General features: G+C 50.7%; 1 protein-coding gene and 1 long non-coding RNA gene across 5 annotated transcripts; both read left to right on the plus strand.

Annotated features, from left to right (window-relative positions):
- The first annotated feature begins 3,318 nt into the window (after window positions 1-3,318).
- Window positions 3,319-14,500, plus strand: RHBDD2 (rhomboid domain containing 2). 4 transcript variants are annotated; one of them, XM_036827400.1, is made up of 6 exons: window positions 3,461-3,599; window positions 5,227-5,351; window positions 5,447-5,612; window positions 5,684-6,091; window positions 10,868-11,018; window positions 13,493-14,500. In XM_036827400.1, exons 4-6 carry the CDS (start codon window positions 5,929-5,931, stop codon window positions 13,848-13,850), a joined length of 672 nt encoding a protein of 223 aa, XP_036683295.1. In that variant the 5' UTR covers window positions 3,461-3,599; window positions 5,227-5,351; window positions 5,447-5,612; window positions 5,684-5,928; the 3' UTR covers window positions 13,851-14,500. The 4 variants fall into 4 exon arrangements, with proteins under 4 accessions (XP_036683292.1, XP_036683296.1, XP_036683295.1 ...); XM_036827399.1 differs by having other exon boundaries at window positions 5,451-5,612; XM_036827401.1 differs by lacking the exon at window positions 5,447-5,612 and having other exon boundaries at window positions 3,381-3,599.
- A 1,503-nt stretch (window positions 14,501-16,003) lies between these two features.
- Window positions 16,004-20,090, plus strand: LOC118880637. Its single transcript, XR_005016355.1, has 3 exons — window positions 16,004-16,787; window positions 18,049-18,256; window positions 18,551-20,090. It is a non-coding gene; the product is annotated as an uncharacterized LOC118880637 (long non-coding RNA).
- The last annotated feature ends 1,034 nt before the right edge of the window (window positions 20,091-21,124 follow it).

Here is a 21,124-nt window from a genome sequence, read left to right on the forward strand (position 1 = left end):
ATGATCCAGCAATCTTACTTCTGGGTATATACCCCAAAGAATTGAAAGCTAAGTCTCAAAGAGCAGCATTATTCACAATAGCTAAAAGGTGGAAACAACCCAAGTGTCCATCAACAGATGAATGGATAAAGAACATGTGGTCCATCCATACAATGGAATATTATGCAGCCTTAAAAAGGAAGCACATTCTGACACCTGCTACAACACGGATAAGCCTTGAGGGCATTATGCTAAGTGAAATAAGCCAGTCACAAAAAGCCAAATACTGCATGATTCCACTTATATGCGGTACCTAGAGTGGTCAAATTCATAGAGACAGAAAGACACATAGTGGTTGCCAGGGACTGGGGCGAGTAGGGAGTGAGGAGTTATCATTTAATGCGTACAAGATCCAAAGAATTACAGAGATGGACGGTGTTGATGGTTGCACAACATTATGACTGTACTTAACACTACTGAACTGTACACTTAAAAACGGTTAAGACAGTAAATGTTGTGTGTACTTTCCCACAATGAAAAAACATTGGGAAAAAAACCCACATGCATTTATAATCTTACAGTTCTGTAGGTAAGAAGTCTGAAATGGGTTTTACAGGGCTACTTCAAGGTGTCAGCAAAACTGTGTTCCTTTTGGAGGATCTAGGGGAGAATCTGTTTCCTCGCCTTTTCCAGCTTCTAGCGGTACCCTCATTCCTTGACTTGTGGCCCCCACCTCCGTTTTCAAGCCTCATAGCTCCACCCTCTGCCTCTGTCATCACATTGCCTTCTCTCCTTCTGACCCTCCTGTTGTCTTAAAAGGACCTTCACAATTCCATTAGGCCCACTCAGATAATCCAGGATAATCTTCCCATCTCAAGATCCTTAACTTAATCATACCCACAAAGTCCCTTTTGCTACATAAGGTAGCCTATACATAGAATCTGAGGATTAGGATGTGGACACATTGCTCGTGGGTTTGATCTAGAAATGTCCACACTGGTATGTGTGCCCCCTGAGAAGCCACCTGTCCCCCAGCCTCCAAGTCTGGCACGTGGAAAACTAGACACTCTCCAAGGAGGAGGATGCTGGTGGAACCATAAACAAAGGCATCTCCAGGTAGCACATGTGAGGCCTGGAAATGTTTGCAGACCAAGAGTGAAAAGATAGCACAAAAAAGATTCATGGTACTGGGTTGCCCCCTCCCCGCGCCCATCTGCTGAAGAAGGCTCTGCTTTGTTCATGCCAGCCCTCTGTCCCCTGAGCTGAAGAGAAGGTCTTGGGGTTTTCTGGGGGCATAATTGGAAAAAATGAGAAGAGGGAGGCCGAATCAGAGAGAAGGGAGACCATTGGGTGCTCCCTGCGTTAGACTACACAGCCCTTGGCTGTAGGATATGTGATGTCACCACAACTCTCATCCTGCCAGGAATCCAAATGCAATTATCCCCAACCCCCCAGTAAGTGGCAAATGTATCAACATTCCATATGCATTTGTTTGTTTATGGAGTCTCAGAACTGAAGGTCCAAAAAGATTTTAAAAGGCATCTAGTTCCACCTCCAAACTGATGTTTGAATCACTTCAGTATTCTCATCAAGTCCCCAGATTGCCTCTGCTTGCACACTGTAGTCACAGGGAGCTCACTACCTATTAAGGCAGCTCATGCCATGGATAGACCATCCAAACTGTCAGAAAGTTCTTTCTTTTTAAAAAAAATTTATTTATTTATTTATTTATTTTTTGGCTGCGTTGGGTCTTTGTTGCTGCACACGGGCTTTCTCTCTAGTTGCGGCGAGCAGGGGCTAGTCTTCTTTGCAGTGCACGGGCTTCTTATTGCGGTGGCTTCTCTTGCTGTGGTACACGGGCTTCAGTAGTTGTGTCACTCGGGCTCAGTAGTTGCGGCTCACAGGCTCTAGAGCGCAGGCTCAGTAGTTGTGGCGCACAGGCTTTGTTGCTCTGCAGCATGTGGGATCTTCCTGGACCAGGGCTCGAACCCTTGTCCGGTGCATCAGCAGGCAGATTCTTAACAACTGCACTACCAGGGAAGTCAGAAAGTTCTTTCTTAAGTCAAGTGTGTCGCCCTATCATTTCCAGGTCTCCCCTCTGGAGTAACACAGGATAAGTCTACTCCCCCTCTTCAGGAAAGCCCTTCACATAGTTAGAGCCAGTGGTCTGGACCACTGAAGCTTCCCCACAGAAGTCTCCCTGGTCCCTTTAATTGTCCCTCATCAAGTTATGATTTGAAATTCCCCCCTTTCCTCCTAGTCCTAGTCACTTTTTGTTGGACAAGCTCTAATTTTCTACATCCTTTTTCAGAATATGTGTCTGAAAGTAGACCCAGAACTCCTGGAGTGGCCTGATGGGCACAGAGGAGATGGGACCACCACCCCCTTCCTCCTTCCAAGGCCCAGACTTTGGTTCCAGCAGCCCAAGTCCCCACTCGCTATTTTTAGCTGCTCCACCACACTTTTGATTCCTGTTTTGCTTCCTGTTGAGTAAAACCTTAATTTTCATGCCCACTGCTGCGTCGTGAGCAGCATTAGTTTAAATATACGTAGCATTCATTGAAATATGTCCCATTGCTGTATATTTATATCCAGAAAATTACATGGTTATATTTTAGTACTAAACACAAAAGACGAAAAGAATCTTAGGTTCTCTTCCTGAGGTTCATGGGCACACAGACATTGCCAGAACTACTGAGGGGGGTAGACTAGGGCTGGGAACGGATCTGAATGTCCAGCACAGAGAGTGAAGCATTTGTTTATTTTTCAGTAGTCGAATTTACATACATGTAGCAGTAGGCAGGATATTAGAGGGAAGTAGTGAAAAGGGAAGAAAATCGGGGCCGAGCAAAGAGGAATTCAGATCCTACTCCTACTGCTTCCCACTTGTGACCTTGGGCAAGTTACCTCACCTTCCAAAGCATCTGTAATCAGGGAAACAATATTCCAGTTGGCTACTTTAAACAACTCCTCTCTGGTGAAGGTGCTTTTCAGACTTTAAGTGCTGAAATAGGCCTTGGTTATCACTGTTGTTATATTACATCCCTTCGGGGCCTTCAGTAGAATCCCTCCTTCCTCTCCCACCTCTGTTTCTCTAACCCAGGCACCTTGCCAGTAGCCAATTCCAGGCCATAGCAACGGGGGGAACCCGAGTTCTAATTGTCTTTGCCATTTAACTGCATTACCCAGACACCAGTTTCTTCATTGGTATAATGGGGGTAAACACAGAAAAGGTGGGTTGCTGCCGCCAGAGGGCGCTGTCCTACGCGCGGGGGAGACTGGCCAGCGCGACCGGATTGGGCAACTCTGCACGGGGCGGGGCGTCGGGGAGGCGGGGCTTCCGGCCACCTCCTCCGCTGTTGCCATGGGAGACAGCCGCAAGGAGGCGGAAGGAGCCGAGAACCTGTCGGAGCCGCCTAGGGGAGTGGGATCCTTGGCGGCCATGGCGGTCTCGGAGCCCGGGTACCGGAGCTGGTCCTTGTGGCCCGAGGTGCCATCCGCCACCTTCTTCACCGCGCTGCTCTCGCTGCTGGTGTCTGGGCCTCGCCTGTTCCTGTTGCAGCCGCCTCTGGCGCCCTCGGGCCTCTCGCTGCGGTCCGAGGCCCTGCGCAACTGGCAAGGTGAGCAGGGCGGGACCGGGCCCCGGGTGCCAGCCCTTTTCCTCCGACCTCGCCAGGCCCTGGGCTCTGGCCTCCCAGCAACCGCGCCACCCTGTCTCCGTTCGCATCATCATTCTGCCCACCTGGAGGACCAGCCCCATATTCCACGTCTTTGTCTGTGCAGAGCCCCATCTTCGTCATCACTGTAATGCTTCCCTACCCAGATTTGTTCCCTTCCCTGTCGCCATCCGACTGGTCAAGGCCCCCATATCCATTCGTAGCAAATAGGTTTCATTCACCCCTGCTCGATCACCAAGGAGGATTTTTCTCTTCCCCTCCCTTGTCACATTCACACCTACGTCTGCTTTAGGGCCCAACCCCCACTGAAAAAATTTTTTCTCTCGCCTTCGTCAAGACACTTGAGCTTTATCTGTGGCCACCCCTATAAGATCCTGGCTTCCTGGGGTTTAGAATTTCTTGTGCTTCTTCGTTTTTATCTTAATCCTCACTCCGATTTCCTGCTCATAGCGGGAGGGGGTATCTTGTACCTTTGGGAGAGGTGTGTGTTTTCTCGGGGAGGGTGAGAGATTTTGCAGACCAATTAAGTATAAACATCTGCTCACAAAAGATGTTCCTAGTCTCTGCTTCTTCCCCATTCTTTTCTGGGGAGGAAAATGGGAAATTTGTATGACTTGTTTTGCAAAGCACATTCACATGCATTAATCTCATTTAATCCTCACGGTGATCCCATGACGTAATGTAGGCTTTATTGTTGCCCATTATTTAGATGACACTGAGGCTTAATGCGAAGACTCGCGGAGCTATTGAGTTATATAATTGACACAGGAACCCAGATTTTTCTTTTTATCGTGTGATGTGTTGGAACTGGAGCCTTGGGGTTTATGATCCCCAAATTATATAGAATTGCTTCTAGAATCTTCACATTTATACTTGGGATTTCAGTGTCGGAAGTACTCAACAAGCAATGAAGTACTCTTCAGATAATGAAGCCTTACAGAGATGGCCTGACTGAGGTACATGGTTCATAGCCTGCCTCCGTGCTCAAATCTAAAACTGGTCCCTCCCAACCCCACCCGAGATACACACAGCACATCTGTCTACAGAGACAGATGCAAAATGCCAGCCTAAACTGAGCTCCCTTTTTTTTTTTCTTTACTTCACGGCTTCTCTGAGCGTGGGGCTCACGGGCAATGTGAGTATTAGACATGTAAGAGACCTTTGAGGGCCTCGCGTGTATGCCTGTTATCATACAATGAGAGAAATGAAGCCAATAAGGCCTGTGACTTGACTGAGCTCAACCGGCCTTGATGTGATAGAGCCAAGATTCCACTCCAAGCCTTTAGGCTCCCAAGTCCAATGTTACTGCCACTTCACCGGTCCCCCTCCTTCAGTTTAGTATTTTGGCCTGCGGGGATGTAAAAGTACATAAGAGAGAGGACTGGTTCTAGAAAAATAAAAGTGAGATTCTTTGCTGTCTTATTGCATATAGAGCATGGCTCTGCCTCGAAGACTGGATCAGCATTTTCAAGAAAGACTTCTGAGTTCTGTATCTACATTATTAGTGATAGTTTTCTAATCTTTACAGGTGCAAAATAATTCATGGTCCCTTTTTTCTTCCTCTGAACAGCCACTATGGAAGGAGAGGTCAGGATTACAGCCGAGGAGACGGGCACAAAGAGTGTTAAGTGACACCCACCCAATCCACCTGAAGCCGTTACAATTAATTAACCCTCAAACTGCCCGGTGAGATAGGTCAGTATTAAAACCTAAAAAAGGATTATAAAGCACATTACAAATTTAAAGACCATCCCATGCTAAAAAGTGTTATTTTTTTCCCCACGTGGAAGCCAGTCACAGATAAGACTTGCTCCAGGTCTGGGAAAGAGCAAAGATTAGACATCCACGCCTCTACTTTGAGTCCTGGGTCCTTCGTTGTTGCCTCCCTCTGCTTATCCCACTGGCTCCGGGCTGATTTTCACTGGCAATGAGAGCCAGCTACTCCCCGTTTCCTAGGTGGGTTGTAACCTGGCTTTCCCTTCTTGGAACAACCCACCATTGGGCCTCTAACTCAGTTCCCTCTGCAGTTTACAGGCTGGTGACTTACATCTTTGTCTATGAGAACCCAGTCTCCCTGCTCTGCGGTGCCATCATCATTTGGCGCTTTGCTGGCAATTTTGAGAGAACCGTGGGCACCGTCCGCCACTGCTTCTTCACCGTGGTCTTCGCCATCATCTGCGCCATCATCTTCCTGTCTTTTGAAGCTGTGTCATCGCTCTCAAAGCTGGGGGAGGTAGAGGATGCCAGAGGTTTCACCCCAGTGGCTTTTGCCATGCTGGGAGTCAATTCCGTCCGCTCTCGGATGAGGAGGGCCCTGGTGTTTGGCATGGTTGTGCCCTCAATGCTGGTGCCATGGCTCCTGCTCTGTGCCTCCTGGCTCATTCCCCAGACCTCTTTCCTCAGTAACGTCTGTGGACTTGGAATTGGGCTAACGTGTATCCTTCCTAGAAGGTGATTGTAGAACAATGACATGCCAAAGGGTGAACCAAGTTGTAGGGCCTGGGAGGGGGTCAAGTAGATAGAGCTGTGGGCTCAGATGTAGGTAATCTGTGTGCTAGCTTCACCTTTGAAAACCATGTGGCCTCGGGCAGGTCACTTCCCTTCTTTAGGCCAGAGTTTTCTCATCTGGAAAAGATCACCATAGCTCACTCCTCACACTGACTCAGCACTGCCAGTTAGTAAAATATTCTGTATTGATTTTTTCCAAGGTGTAAACCTACATTTCATTATTTTTTTTTATTGGAGGAACCTGAAATACCCATGGGCTGGAGATGTTCCATGAAAGGAATAGGAAACAGGTTTGTTTGTTTTTGTTTGGCTTAATCTTTTTCTCAGAAGAAAAAAAAATTTTTTTTTTTATGGTAGGCTTTTACCATATGGGTAGTTAAAAACTTAGGATAAGCCTCATATTCCTTGTATAAATATTCTGGCAATTAGGGGAAAGTATTCTAAAATACAAAGTGGATTTTTTTTTAAACATCAGAATGGTAGTGTTTGGAGTTGGACAAGGTGCATTCCTGACATATCTTAAAATTTGTGATTCTATGAGCTGTTAGTGTGGGTAGTGTATAAATCCACATTGATAACATTGTTCTTATGTATCTTATTTTTAAATTCTAGTTTAATTTCATTGGTTTTAAACTTTTTTTCCTAACATGAAAATTTAAAGCTATACACTCCCCATGTAAGCACTACTTTAGCTGTATCCCACAAATTTTGATATGTTGTGTTTTCATTATCACTCAGTTAAAAGTATTTTCTAATTTTCCTTGGGATTTCTTTTTTGATCCAAGGGTTATTTATAAGGGAGTTGCTTAATTTCTAAATATTTGGTGATTTCCCAGATTTCTTTTTGTTATTGATTTCTTATTTTATTTCATGTGGTCAGAGAAAATTCTTTGTAAGATTACAGTCCTTTTAAATTATTTCTGGCCCAGCATTTGTTACATCTTGGTGAGTATTCTGTGTGTACTTGAAAGGAATGCGCATTCTGCAATTGGTGGGTATAGTGTTCAGTATATGTCAGTTAGGTCAAGGTACTGTATTGTTCACATCTTCTATATCCTTATAGTTATTCTATTACTGGGAGAAGACTATTGACATCTCCAGCTAATACTGTAGATCTCTCTTTTTTGCTTTCAATTCTTATCAGTTTTTGGCTTCAAGTGTTTTGAAGTTCTGTTTATTGGATACATACACATTTGGGATTGTTATATCATCTTAATGAATTTACCATTTACTGTTATGAAATTGACCCTTTAAATCTCTGGTAATATTCTTTGCCCTAAATTCTTCATTGTCTGATATTAATTTACTTATTCCAGCTTTCTCCTTTCTTAGAATTAGGATTTACAAGGTATATATTTTCCCATCCTTATATTTTTAACATGTTTATGTCTACATTTAAAGCATATTTCTTGTAGATAACATATAGGTGGTTCTCTATCTGACAGTCTCTGCCTTTTAAAGGCTTGTTTAGCCCATTTGCATTTAGTGTAATTATTGATATAGTGGGGTTAAGTCTACCAGCTTGCTTTTTGTGTTCTCTTTGTCTCAAATGTTCTTTGTTCCTTTTTACCTCTTTTCCTGCCTTCAATTGCATATTTTTTTAGTATTTCATTTTATCTTCTTTGCTTATTAACCATACCTCTTTGTTTTATTTTTTAGTGGTTGCTCTAGAGTTTAAATATGCATTTTTAGTTTATCACAGTCTTCATTCCAATAATATACCACTTTGTATGTAAGAATCTTATTCCATTGTATTTCTGTTTTCCTTCTTTCCATCCTTTCTGTTATTGTTGTTATATGTTTTACTTCTACATATGTTATAAACCTCACAATACATTGCTACTTCTCTTGTTTTAAACAGTCAATTATATTTTTTTAAAAAGCAACATTTACTCACGTATTTATCATCTCTAGTTTTCTTCATTCTTTTGTGTAGATCCAAATTCCCATCTGGTATCATTTTCCTTTAGACTAAAGAACTTCCTTTAACGTTACAGTAGGTGTGCTGGTGAAAAATTCTCTCCATCTTTGGTTCTTTGAAAATGCCTTTAGTTCACTAAATATAGAATTCTAGCCTTCTCTGATCTCCTTTCACTTCTAAAGATGTCCTTGCATTACTTCTGGTTTGTATTGTTTCTGACAAGAAATCAGTAATCATTTTTATTGTTTCCCTGTATAGTTCATTGTTTTTCTCTGGCTCATTTCACAATTTTTTCTTTATCATTGGTTTTTAGCTATTTAATTATCTTGTGCCTTGAGGTGGTGTTTTTGTGTTTACTTTACTTGGAGTTTGTTGATCTTGGATTTGTGAGTTTAGAATTTTCATCAAGTCTAAAACAATTATCGTCATTCTATCTTGAAGTATTTTTTTTCTATCCTCTTTTCTCTTCTCCTTGTAGGTTACCAATTACATATATATAAGCTACATGGTATTGTTCAGTGGGTCACTAAGGCTGTTTGTGCTTTTTTTTAATTTTTGCCTTTTTTCCCCTCTACATTTCAGTTTGGATAATTTCTATCACACTGCCTTCAAGTTAAGCAATCTCATCTTCCACAGTGTCTACTCTGCTGTTAAACCCATCCAGTTAGTTTTTTATTTCTCATGTTGTATATTTCAGTTCAAGAGGTTCTTCTTTATGGTTTTCATTTCTGTATTGAGATTCTTTATCTGTTTGTTATGTTTATGTTTTCCTTTAAACACATTCACTTACACATTTATAATAGCTGTTTTAAAATACTTGTCTCTTAATACCATCATCTTTGTCCTTTCTGGACCTGTTTCTTTTGACTGTTTTTCCTCTTGATTATGGACCCTATTTTCTTGCTTTGTCCCTTGTCTTGTAATTTTTTATTTTTTGATAAACATTGTGAATACTGTGTTATCAAGGGCTGAATATTGTTGTCTTCCTTTAAAGAGTATTTTTTTTCCTAATAGGTAGTTAATTTACTTGTTAAAGCATTGCCTTTTGGGGGTCTCTTCTGAATGTCCTGGGTGTTCAGTGAAGTCTCTTTACTCTGGTTAGAACTTGAGCATGTCCCTGTCCTGTGGGAGCCCCAGGAGTTGTTAATCTTACAGCTCTTTGATAGTTGTTGTTTCTTCGGTAGCTGTTCTTTGCCTGACTGGAGGAGTCTCAGCCTATGTACGTGTACATTAGTATTTAGCTAAAGACTCAGGGAACCTCTTTGGGCCCAAGGGACTTGTGGCCCCATCCAGAAGAAGAGGAGGAGCTTCTTCTCCCTCCTCTCCATTACTAACCTGTAAATCCCAGGCATTTTTTCCTCCCTGAACTCTTTGTCTCTCCAGCTCAGGAAAAAATACAGTACTCTGCTTGGATTCCCCGTGCTTGCTTTGGCAGCACATATACTAAAGTTGGAATGATACTTGGATTCCCATTCCTGTGCTGTGGTTTAGAAAGTGCCTCCAGGCAGAAAGCCAGCTTGATCTTGAGGCTCACTTAATTTGTTTCCCTTTTCTTAGGTATCACAGTTTGGTAGTGTTTGTGGTCCAGAGTCTGAAAACAATTGTGTAAAATATTGTATCCTGGTTTATAGTTATATATGTGGGAGGACTAGTCTAGTATTATTACTTCATCAGAGTCAGAAGCAGAACAGATTCTTGAGATCATTCTGAAGTCATCAGCCATGACAACTTTTGACTTCCTTACAGCATTGGTTACCACCTGGAATCAGTATTTGGAAGCATACTGTCATCCCTGAAAGAATTTAGAAATAGCAAGGGCGTATTTGTTTATCACAATGACTAGGTACTACTACCGTTTGGTGGCTGGTGGCCAGGGATGCTAAATGTCCTATAATGAGTGGAACAGCCTAGCCCAGCAGAGAATTATCTTGCCAGTAGTATTCTAGTTAAGCACACTGCCTCAAGGAGCAATGTTCTTTTGGTGCTTCTGTACAGTCTTCTCTCTGCCAGCACCCCTCTTCTAGCTATTGCTACTCACAAGTTAGGCTTCAGCGTCCATATCACATCCTTAGAGAAAAATTTCTCAGATCTACCTAGGCTAGCTTAAGGTCCCCAGCATGGTCATCCATAGATAAGCTTTTGCTTGTGGCCACTTATTCTACCCCAGTACTTGGTATACTAGATGTTCAATGAATATTTGTCGAGAGGACGGATGGATGGTTGGATAAAGGCTGACTCTTTTTGGCTGTCTAGGCAGTGATGGGCTGACACAGGTCGGATGACCAGAGTACCATCACATCCCTGGGAGGTGGTGACAGTGTGGGGGAAGGGCTGCCACAGAGGCCCACAGGAAGCTCACTTGGTCACATTGAGACAAGGTTCCTTCTATTTGGGACAAAGTACAAGAGGATGTCAGTCCTCCCAGAGGGTATTAAGACAGCCTCCTGCTTCATCCCACGGGAAAGACAAGAGATGTGTGCTGGCTTCTGACTGTGATTGAAGGGGCCAGAGGGGCTCAGGAGACAGGATGGGTGTGTCTGGGGGAAGGTGAAATGTTAGCACCTGTCTGCCCTCTCCTGTTGCTGGGTCATGTTCCCTCTGAGGTACAGGGGATAGAAACTCAACTCTTGGTTTCCCCTGAGCTTGAAACTCCAGTCAGATATTATGGTGGAATAAGCACTAATTCCCCTGTACAATCAATGTGGGCACCTGCATCCTGTGGGGAGTGTTCAGCCCTCCTCCCTTTAGCTACCTGCAGTTTTCCTTAATATGCCAACCTCAGATGGCTTCACCTACTGCTACTCCATCGACCTCCCAGAGCGAGTTGCACTGAAGCTCGACCAGAAGTTCCCCTTCAGCCTGATGAGGAAGATTTCGGTGTTCAAGTACATCTCCGGCTCTTCAGCTGAAAGAAGGGCCGCCCAAAGCCGGAAGTAAGTTATAGAACTCTGTGCTTTATTCCTAAAGCGATTTCTGGGCCTCTAGGGGTTATGACTCGTTCAGTGTCCTGGGGAATAGGGAAGAGGGTGTGGGCAGCCTGGGCCCAGAAAAATCTGTGCCCAAATTTCTCCCGAGCACCCTAGATTCTGCCCAGCTGCATCTGAAGTAGGAACTGAGCAGGAAGGGGCTCTTGTGCATACTCCCGAGTGACTTGTGGCCCCATCCAGTGGCGTTAACAGCCCTCAGCGCCGACAAGCACTCTGTGCGGGTGGGATTGGGCTCCTGCGTGTGACGCTGGTAAGAAGCGCAGTCCACGCAACTGACTGGGAGCCTTAGGGGGTGGCACGGCCCGAACCTGAGAGGTCGGGTTTTCCTGGCCACCTGGCAGGAGAAGGTGAAGCTTACTGTTTCCCAGTCCAGGCACGTTAGCTCTCAATGGAAAGTGCTGGGCAAGCCGCCAGAGCTCACGTAGCCTGACTCCCTCCTTTCAGAGAGAGCGCCCAAAGGGGACAAGGGTCTTTCTCCAGGTAACACAGGGTCAGAAGAGCCCAGTCTAGAGCCAGGGGCCCCTGCTTCCGGGTCCTGCTCACTCGCTGTCGCCGCGGCGCACGCTGCCGGCCTCGGGTGGCCTTTGCTGGTTTTTGCCGATGCTGAGAGTTCACGATGGAGGAAGTTTCCTTTCCTTCAAGTCCCTCCCAAAGAAAGGATTGAGTACAAAGTCAAGGTGCTTTGTCAGTGGCCCTTTTCTGCCTCAGCTGTGCAGTACATCTTGCCCCCGCGCTGGCCTGGAGGCAGGATTTCGGCTGAATCGGAGTCTGCTCCTTGTAGTTTATTTTAGGAGGTGGACACTCCCAGCCTTCAGCAGCTCAGAGCCCTCTGACCACTTCTTTTTTATTTTTATTTTTTTTACCAGGCCGCACGGCTTGCAGGATGATCTTAGTTCCCTGATCAGGGATCGAACCCAGGTCCCCACAGTGAAAGCGCTGAGTCCTAACCACTGGACCACCAGGGAATTCCCCACTCTGACCATTTCTTAAAGGCAGGGACAGGTACTGGGAAAAATAGAAACGCACACTCACCCATTTTGTTTCAGGCAAGTAATTCCTGGAGTCTAAATGGGTGGGAGGTGTTTAAATTTAGAATTAGGTGTATTGTGGCTTTTTGGCTCTTAATTGCTGTTCTCACAGAATCTAGAGAGAACTTAAGGGTCCTCGTTTGCAAATGCACTCTCCCCCGCCCTGTCCCGTGAAGGAATCCCCTCTAAGACAGCTGACGATGTTCACCCCTGGCGGCTGGGGGCTGGCTCTCCAAGGCAGCCCCTGATGAGAAAGGTCTTCCACGCTGAATCGCAGTTACCTCTCTGTAACTGTGACACCGTGGTGCCGGGTGATCCTGCTTCACCATGATGCGCAGATCTGGCCAGAGGCCATGGTGGCTCTCTCAGCTCCTTCTGTGTCCCTTGCATGGCGTGGTGTTCGATCCCTCGTTATCCTGGCCTGCTGTAGGCACCCGGAACAGCACGTGATGTTTCGGATGACCTGACAACAGGACACACGTGGTATTACAACACGCATGTTTGTTTCGGCAGCAGACCTGACTGCCTGGACAGCCTTGCCTCCCTGGAGGCTCTTGTCAAGCTTCTTATCGGCCAAAACCTCTATATTTTTAAAATGCCAGAAGTGCTGTTAAGTGTCCTGTATCTGTACTTAAGCAGCTGATTTGTAAGCTTAGGTTTGGATTGAAATGTATACAGGTTTAGTCTAGTTACCTAACACAGGTATCAGTGGTGTTGACATTTGTTCTTCATATTTGGAACTCTGCACGAAGGTCACAGGCTAAAACCCTTAGAATGTGTCCCCCTTTGTGGTCCCAGCCGCACGTGTCTGTGGTGGGGTCTCCAACCTCAGCACACACAGCTCCCCACATCTGTCACATCGGTTCCTGCCTGCCAGGACTTTGAGTTGTGAGTCTTTATTCCTGAAGACACGGGTAGAATATCTCCCAGCAGACACGGCCTGGGCCCAAGCCCTGTGTTACCCGTTAGAGCCCTCCCCTCCTCCCTCCCACAGAGGTCGATCCATTCTCTCTGGGTCCAGCTGCTGAGCCGACCACAAGCACACTGACTGCTGTGATCTGGTCCCCATCTCCATCCGGTCCATCCAGTTTGCAAGCTGCTCTTACACCTCAGGGTGTCTCAGGCATGGGCCCGATACCCCTTCTTCCTGCTGGCTTACTGCAGGACCGTGAGTGGGCCCTGCGCCCTCTGGGCATATGTTTTCTGTCCAGTTGAGATTGACCTTCCTCCCCACTTGGCACTTTTACAGCTGGTTATAGGAACCGTCCACAGCATGTTGTAATAGAAAGCAGTATAGTGACCCACGCTTCGCGCCTGCGGATCGACCGCTGGGGCTGCTGTGTGCCCCCGCATGAGTGGCTGAGTGACCATTTTCTCTCTGTTCCTTTCCAGGCTGAACCCTGTGCCTGGCTCCTACCCCACACAGAGCGGCCACCCTCACCTGGCCCCGAGCCACCCTGTGGCCCAGATGCAGCACACCAGCGGCCAGAAACTGGCCCCCTGGCCGTCCTGGGTCCCTGGGCACACGGCCAGCCTGCCTCCGTACCAGCCCACGTCCGGCCTGTGCTACGTGCAGAACCATTTTGGCACAGTCCCCAGCTCCTCTGGTGTCTACCCGGCTTCTGCGGGTGCCTCCCTGGGGGTCCAGCCCCCCGCCCCCCTCAACTGCCCCGGCACAGTGCATTCCGGGGCCCTGGCCAGTTCAGCGGCTACCGGCTCCAAGGAGTGCTCCAGGGTCCTGATCCCCTGAGAGAGAGTTTCCAGGGAAGCGATCTCCCATCTCGGCCTTCCGAGGAAGGTCCTCTCTGAGCTGAGATGTTCTTGACAAAAAGTTACTTTACTGAACACCTCTGTGTGCCAGGCTCTGTGTTGAGTATTTTGATCTGTGTCCCTATTTCAGTCTCATTCATCCTCATGACAACTTGGTGAAGTACAGCTTGTCGTCCCCAGTTTACAGATGCAGAAAGCGCAGCGCTCTGTGAGGACGTGAGGTCACGTGGCCTTGTAGTGGCGCAGCTGGGGCGCTTGGCTCCAGGCCCCGGCCCCGCCCACCCACTGTCCCGCCCCCCACAGGACACCTGGGAGAAGAGGGCGTTGGTGGTCAGCGGCTCGTTTCAGCTCTCTGTTTCCTTCCTGTCCTCGTACGTCGTGCCCGTGGTTGTGCCGTGTTCGTGTGTCTGCGCGTGCCCTTTGGGGGCTCCCAGCTGGTGTGCTCGCCAGTCCCCAGGCCTGTGCAGTGTTCCTCCCTTGCGGTGACCCCCCCGCCCCACACCCAGACTTCTGCCCCGGAAGTGGTGAGACGGGCCAGCGTGAGCCGCAGCAGCATGCTTGTGGATCGTAGTGTTGATTACCTTTGTATAAAGAAACAGCCTCCAACCTGCCCTCGGTGTGTGGTGTCTCTGTGGTCTGGCCGAGCAATACAGAGGGCAGCGAAGAGAAGCACATCCAGGTCAAGTCAGGCAGACGACTCCCCAGCGGGCAGCTGACATGAGGGCGTGAGTTGAGAAGGTCCCCAGAGAGCTGAAAGGACAAACGGGAAGGTTTGGCACCCCTGAGATTGGCAACAGCGGGGAGCCGCTGTGGTGTTCCCAGGGCTCCAGGCTGGGTCACCACGAGAAGGGCTGCCTGCGGGACCTTACACCAGGGAGTGGCACAGGCATCGGCCGCGGTGGCCTCTGAAGCAAGAGGCAGAGAGGAGAGCCCTGGCTTCTTTGCCTGTCGCCTGATCTACCCGCAGGGTCTCCTGTGGGCCATATTAACCAGGAAGCCTTTGGCAAGTGAGCCCAGGAAATGCAGTTTGCAGGGGTCAGGCCCCCCACACACCACGCAGGGCGGGACAGGGATGTGACTGAGCCAACAGGCGCCCGGCCAGGCCGAGGGGAGGCCCTGGCTCCTGATCAGCCTTCAGCTGAGCTCTTTGAGGTGGGCTCACGTTGAGAAGACACGCCACATGCAGGTGTCCTCACAGATACCAGCGCTCGCGGCCTTCGTTTACTCCTGGAGCTGGATGGCCTGCTCGGGGCCGGCTTTTTGAGAGGCCCTGGGTATTAGAGGTGGATAAGACACACCCACAAATCCGCAGCAGTGGACAGGGCAGTGAGTGGCCTGCACCGGGCCGGGGGGCAGGGCATGAAGCTGAGAGGGTGGCTCCTGAGCGGGATTGTGAATAGGATTCACCAGCCGAGGAGCTGGGGGCCCAGGCTGCCGCTGAGACCCGTCTGCAGCCCCAGAGCCTGGTGTCTCCAGCCACACCCAGCATCTTTCCCGTAGTGTTCACTCGCTGAGTGCACGCTGCTGCGTGTCCCTTAGACATTTTCCCTCCAGTCCCAGCCTGTGTCCAGAAGCAGGTGAGGTGGCCACCTGCTCCCAGTGTGGCACAGTCACCTCCCTCACGTCTGGCCTTCCTGCTGGGCTGTCTGGCTGGAGCTGCGGAGGCCTTGGGCCTTGGGGATGGTCAGGCTCCAGGGCCCTCACGCGATCCCGAGTAGAAAGCCGAAGGGCCCTCAGAGGTCATTCTGTTCAGCCGTCTCCTTCACTCCTGCTTTCCCTAACGGGGTTCCAGGGAGGCAGGATGGGTCTGGCAGAGCAGCTGACAGCAGCGCCTGCCTTGGGCTGCGGCCACAGCTGCTACGCTGAGACTGGTCCTTAGTCTGTTCCCCTGGACTTTGCTTGGGCCGCAGCAGGCAGCCTGGAGCCAGGTCAGAGGGGGCATTTCTCCCCCGAACACGCATATGAGAGGACCTGGAGGGGCTCCCAAACCCCTCCCCAACTTGCCTGTTGAATGATCCACCAGTGTGCCCCCTTCCGCGAACACCAAGTGTGTGTCAAGCCTCAGGCTGGGCCTGGAAACGGAAAGGTGAGCTCCGTGAGGGCACAGAACCCCCTACACGGGGCTGACACGCAGTAAAGATCTGTTGAGCGATTGAATGAACTGGGATCCCTGCCCTTGGGGAGCTCAGTCTCAGGGTGGGGGGAGTGGACGATTAAAGAACTGTAATTCAGCAACGCTGTTCAGGCGCTCCCAGGAGGCGCCCAGACCAGCCTGGAGAGCTGGGGGTCGGTCTCGGATGCCCAGCGCACACCCTTCCACGGGGGCGAGGGGGTGACTTTGGAGAGAGGGAAAGAGGAAGACCCTAACCACTGGCTGTTGTTAGGAGGATGAAGAATACAGCACATTTGGCAGAAGGAAGGCCATTATTCCCCGCACGCCAGAAACCTCTCTCCTATCCCCAGGCCAGGCGGGAGCCACTGTAGCCAGAGAAGCTTCCAGACTTCATCCAGTTTCCCCTTTTTCGTCAGCAGGGGGCAGCAGAGAAGCAGCCCCTTGGCCACCTCTGAAACCTTCCCTGGGGCCGGCGCTGGGGGTACAGGAGGAAGAGGGATGGCTCCCGTCCTCTGAGGAGGCCCCTCCCGGGAGGGAACCAGCTTTGTGATTAACCGCGACTCAAGTTAAGGGCCTTGAGAGGCATGGACGCCCTGCCCTGCGAGGCCTCCCTCCTTCACACGCCTGCTCCTTCATTCTTCCGTTGAACAAATGCTTTGTGAGCAGCTGCTGAGTTCCAGGCCTGTGCTTGGCTCTGGGGACGAGAAGATGGAGAAGAAATAGCCAAGCCTTCAGCGCACTCACAGCCCATTGAGGGAGACGTGCTCTATGGAGAGAGAGAGAGGAGCCGGGTGCAGAGGTGAGGTGAGCCCAGCTTGCGGTGAGGGTGTCAGAGAGGAGACTTCCGGGAGCAGGAGGGTTAACCAGCAAGGGCAGGGCCCGGAGGACGGGGGGTGACAGTGTGAGCCGAAGCAGGGAGGGCGCAGGGCGGAGATGTGAGCCCGGAGGCTGGGAGGGCAGGTAGGAAAGAGCTGGACGTGATGGGAGCCCGTCCTGAGGCCCTGGCCGAGGGGTGGGACAGGCAGAAACGGAGCCTAAGACACAAAGTGACTTTCCGGGGTCACACCAAGCGTGTGGCCGAGCTGAGAGCGTGTGCACAGCTCTCCCATCCGAAGTCCAGAGCTCCTGCCCTGCCTGAAGGTGCCTGCTCGCCCTCAGGTGGTGGGATGGGGGAGGGCCCCGGGTAGGGGTGGAGGCAGGACAGTCCCGTAGGATGAGGTTCCCCCAAGCGTGCAATGAGGGGACTGGGGAAGGGCAGAGCTGGCCTCGGAGTTGGGTACTGGACCTTGGACTCCTGAGACCTGCAGGGGCACCTCCCCTAGTCTGCATCCCAGGATACTCCCTGGCCTCTGCTCTGCCCATCTGTGCCTGGACAACCGCCAGCTGCGGGAGCCGCGTCCCCCCACCTGGACCCAAAGCTCGGCTCCTGAGGCGCCTCCACACCGTCTCCAGATCCCAGGCCACCCGGGATCTGGCTCTGTTTTGAGCCTGGAGCCCCTCCCCAAGAAAGGTTACCTGTCCAAGTCACATCCCAAGGCTGCTTCCTTAATGGAACTCCTCCTCCTGGGGGCCTGGCTTCAGCACCCCCGGAGCCAAGGGTCAGGTGGGCTACCCGTAGAGGTGACACTGGGACAGCTCAGGCCTTCCCAGGGCCCGGGGCAGTTGGGACACAGAGGGCCCACACAAATACGCACACACACAAACACACACACATACCAACACAGGCACATGTAAACACAGACACGACACTGAACTCACAAACCTGGGCCCTTACCCACATAAATTCAAGTTCAAATAGGTAGGTACCCACCCACAAAAATGCACACATATGTGGTTAAGCCACACACCTATGTGTATTCGCACCCGTACATGCACAAAATCACGCATAGGCTGGTCTGTGCCCCAGTACATGCTGTACAGACATGCATGTGCACCTGACACGTCACAGAGCAAGGCAAGCCCTTGGGTGGGAACCCCTAACCCCCCCTCCTCGACCTCACCCGACGTGACCCTAGCCTCCCTCCCCAATCTCATCTCCTACCACCCTCCTGCTTTCCCCAAACAGACTGTGCTGCTGGCACTACGTGAGGTGACCAGACAGCTGGCAGGAAGCTTCTGGAGATGAGTGAAATCTTTAGGAGCAGGCATGGGTGGTGAGCAGGGCAACAGGAAAAGCCCAGTGGGCTGAACCTCCCTTCCAAGCGCCCATCACACGCTGCCCGGAATTCCACCATCAAAGCCATTCCTGTGGATTCGGCTCCTCCGACATTGAGGTAACCCTGGAAAAGATCCTGAGTCCAGCCCTCACATTGCACTTGGGAACGTGAGCCCCAGAGAGGGGAAGTTACTTGGCTAAGGACACCCAGTGAATCCATGACGGAGCCAGCACAGAACCCGGGTCTCCTAACGCCTGTTTGCTCCGCTGTTCTGGTCGGTGGGTGGAGGAGTGGGCTGGTGGGCAGCTGAGATCACAAGCAGGCCCAGGCAGGGGCTCTCATCTGGCCCAGCTGAGCCCACTCGGCTGTGCTGACGCCAGGAGTGGTGGCATGGCGTCTCGGTCCTCACAGGGTGTCCTGAAGCCCCCTTCAATCAGACTCTCCTGCCGAGGCGGGGTGGCCTCGGTGTACGAGAGCTCTCCGAACCCCTCCAGGACGGTGGCACCTCTCCGGAGAGATCAGGCGCTCAGAAGAGCAGGTGAGACCCCTTCTCCCATCAGGCTGGGCCAGGCCCTGGAGGCAGGACACGCAGGACCCCTTCCCAGCCTCAGCTGCAGCCTGGGGTCTCCTGGGGAGAGGAGAGCAGAGAGTCCCCACCCGCCCCTACCAGGGCTGGACGGGACGGACCTCCACCTCTCCTGCAATCCCATCCGCACCTCTAGAGAACTCCTTGGCGGTCCAGTGGTTAGGACTTGGTGCTTACACTGCCACAGGCCTGGGTTTGATCCCTGGTTGGGGGGCTAAGATCCCGCAAGCCGCAAAAAAAAAAAAAAAGCTTACCATCCCCACCTCTAGCTCCCCTCGCCGGGACCACACCCCCGTACACTCAGCCTCCTGAAGGGAGATTTCGGGGGAGGCTTTTAGGGCACAGGAGAAACGCTCCCCCCCCACAAACCCCAGCGCAGCCCCTTGCCCCCTTACCCTCTGCAGTGGCCAGGCCTCGCCGGGCCTCACCCGGGAAGAAGCGGGTCAGGGTGACGAGGAAAGCCCCCAGCAAGGTGGCACCCCACAGCACCCACACACGCGGCCACAGCAGCGAGCCCACCGCCTGCGCTGCACCCCGGAGCGCAGCTCCGAGAGCGATCGCCCCTCCCCAGGGCTCACACCTCGGCCCCTACCCCGTTGGAGCGACAGCCTCCTGGCCCAGCTTCGGTCATCCCCAGGGCCTCCCACTCCGTCGTGCACCCTTTGGTTAGGGTCGTGGGTTGTAATGTGTCCTCCCCACCAAAATATGTTGAAGTCCTAACCCCGGTACCTGTGAATGTGACATCATTTGGAAATAGGGTCTTTGCAGATGTAATTAGTTAAGATGAGGCCATACTGGATTCAGGCGGGTCCTAAACCCAACGACTGGTGTCCTTATAAGAAGGCCACGTAAAGACACAGGGACACAGAGACCCACAGGGAGAAGACAGCCGTGTGAAGACGCAGGCAGAGATGGGGTGGGTGTGTCTGTCTATCAGCCAAGGGGCGCCAAAGATCACTGGAAGCCACCAGAAGCTGAGAAGATGGAAGAAAGTGCTCCTTCCTAGAGCATTCAGGGGAAGCATGGCCCCCTGGACACCTTGATTTTGGACTTCCAGTCTCCAGAACTGTGAAAGAATAAACGTCTGTGGTTTGAAGCCACCCAGCTTGGGGCATTTTGTTACAGCGGCCCTAGGAAGCTAATACGGGCAAGGGTGTCTCCCCAGATGGCTTTGTTCAGCACATTCGGCTGCATTCGGCTCTCTGCCGAAGAGCGCAGAATCCCAGGAGCTCCTCACAGCCGGCTCCTCCGCCCGTACGCGGGCTCCCCGCCCCCGCCCCTCGCCGTCTCTCCACCAACAACGTGGTCAGTTGCACAGCATCCTGTTCTCATTCAGTGGCAAGGAACGGGGTGAGGTGAGTAGAAGAGAAATGACATTTTGAACTCAGGTGACTGAGTCCCTGCCGGAAACAGGGAGGCCGGAAGAGGGAGGTGGTCTGCGGGCAGGGGTGCAAGTGGATGTGCCATTTAGGGCCGTGTGATTTTGCAGTCACGAGGTCACGAGGCAGAGACGGCTTGAGGCCTTGGAAAGAGATGGTGCTAGAACCCAGATTCTGGAGAATATAGACTTCAGCCCCGGGCCCCAGGGAGAGGGAAGGGAGAGCTGAAATTGTAAATTGAGCCCGAGGAAGGAGCTCTGATCAGAAACAGAGGGGGGGGCCTCCAGGCTCCAGCAGCCTCTCCTGGCTATGAGGCCTTGGGCAAGTCACCTGCCGTCCCTGAGCTCAGGGAGAATTGCCTGCACCACACAGGGAGATTATATAGGTAATAAAGAGGGAAGGGGGTTCAAACCATGCTTCTTTCTAGTGCTTGACCTGGGGGCAAGGCACGCATCCTCACCTGAGCTTCCTTCCCTCACCTGCCAAGTGGAAACAGTCATCCCTATCTTCAGGGAGGTTGTCAGAGGCACCTGACGTGATGTGAATGCAGCTTCGAGGGGTGGGGAAAAGGCTTTTATCAACTGGCAAATTGCATCAATTCAGGTGGCCTTCTCCAAGCAGGTGCCTGTGTATTGCACCTCAGACTCCATGAAAACGGGAACTGTCTGGCTTGGGCCCTCATCCCCAAAGTCTGCGTTCACTCATTCACTGAACATCTACTGAGTACCTACTAGGTGCCAGGCTCTATTCCAGGTGTGGGGATGCAGCAGAGAGCAAGGTGGCCAAACGCCTGCCTTCAAAGAGTTTAATAATCTGTGTGTCAGGGTCAGGGAGGGAGAGAAAGACAATTAGCAAACAGAAAAATAAACAGAAAATAGTAGCTAGTGATAGGGTGGTGCAGAGCATTAAGACAGGACAATGAGGCATAGAGAGGGGTAACCTTAGATCAAGGAAGGCCTCCTGGAGGAGGTGACTTTTCTGCTGAGACTTGATGGAATCCAAGGAGCAGCCATGAGAGGA

Source organism: Balaenoptera musculus, chromosome 15 (genome assembly GCF_009873245.2).
Source record: "Balaenoptera musculus isolate JJ_BM4_2016_0621 chromosome 15, mBalMus1.pri.v3, whole genome shotgun sequence".
In the NCBI taxonomy this organism is placed as follows: domain Eukaryota; kingdom Metazoa; phylum Chordata; class Mammalia; order Artiodactyla; family Balaenopteridae; genus Balaenoptera; species Balaenoptera musculus.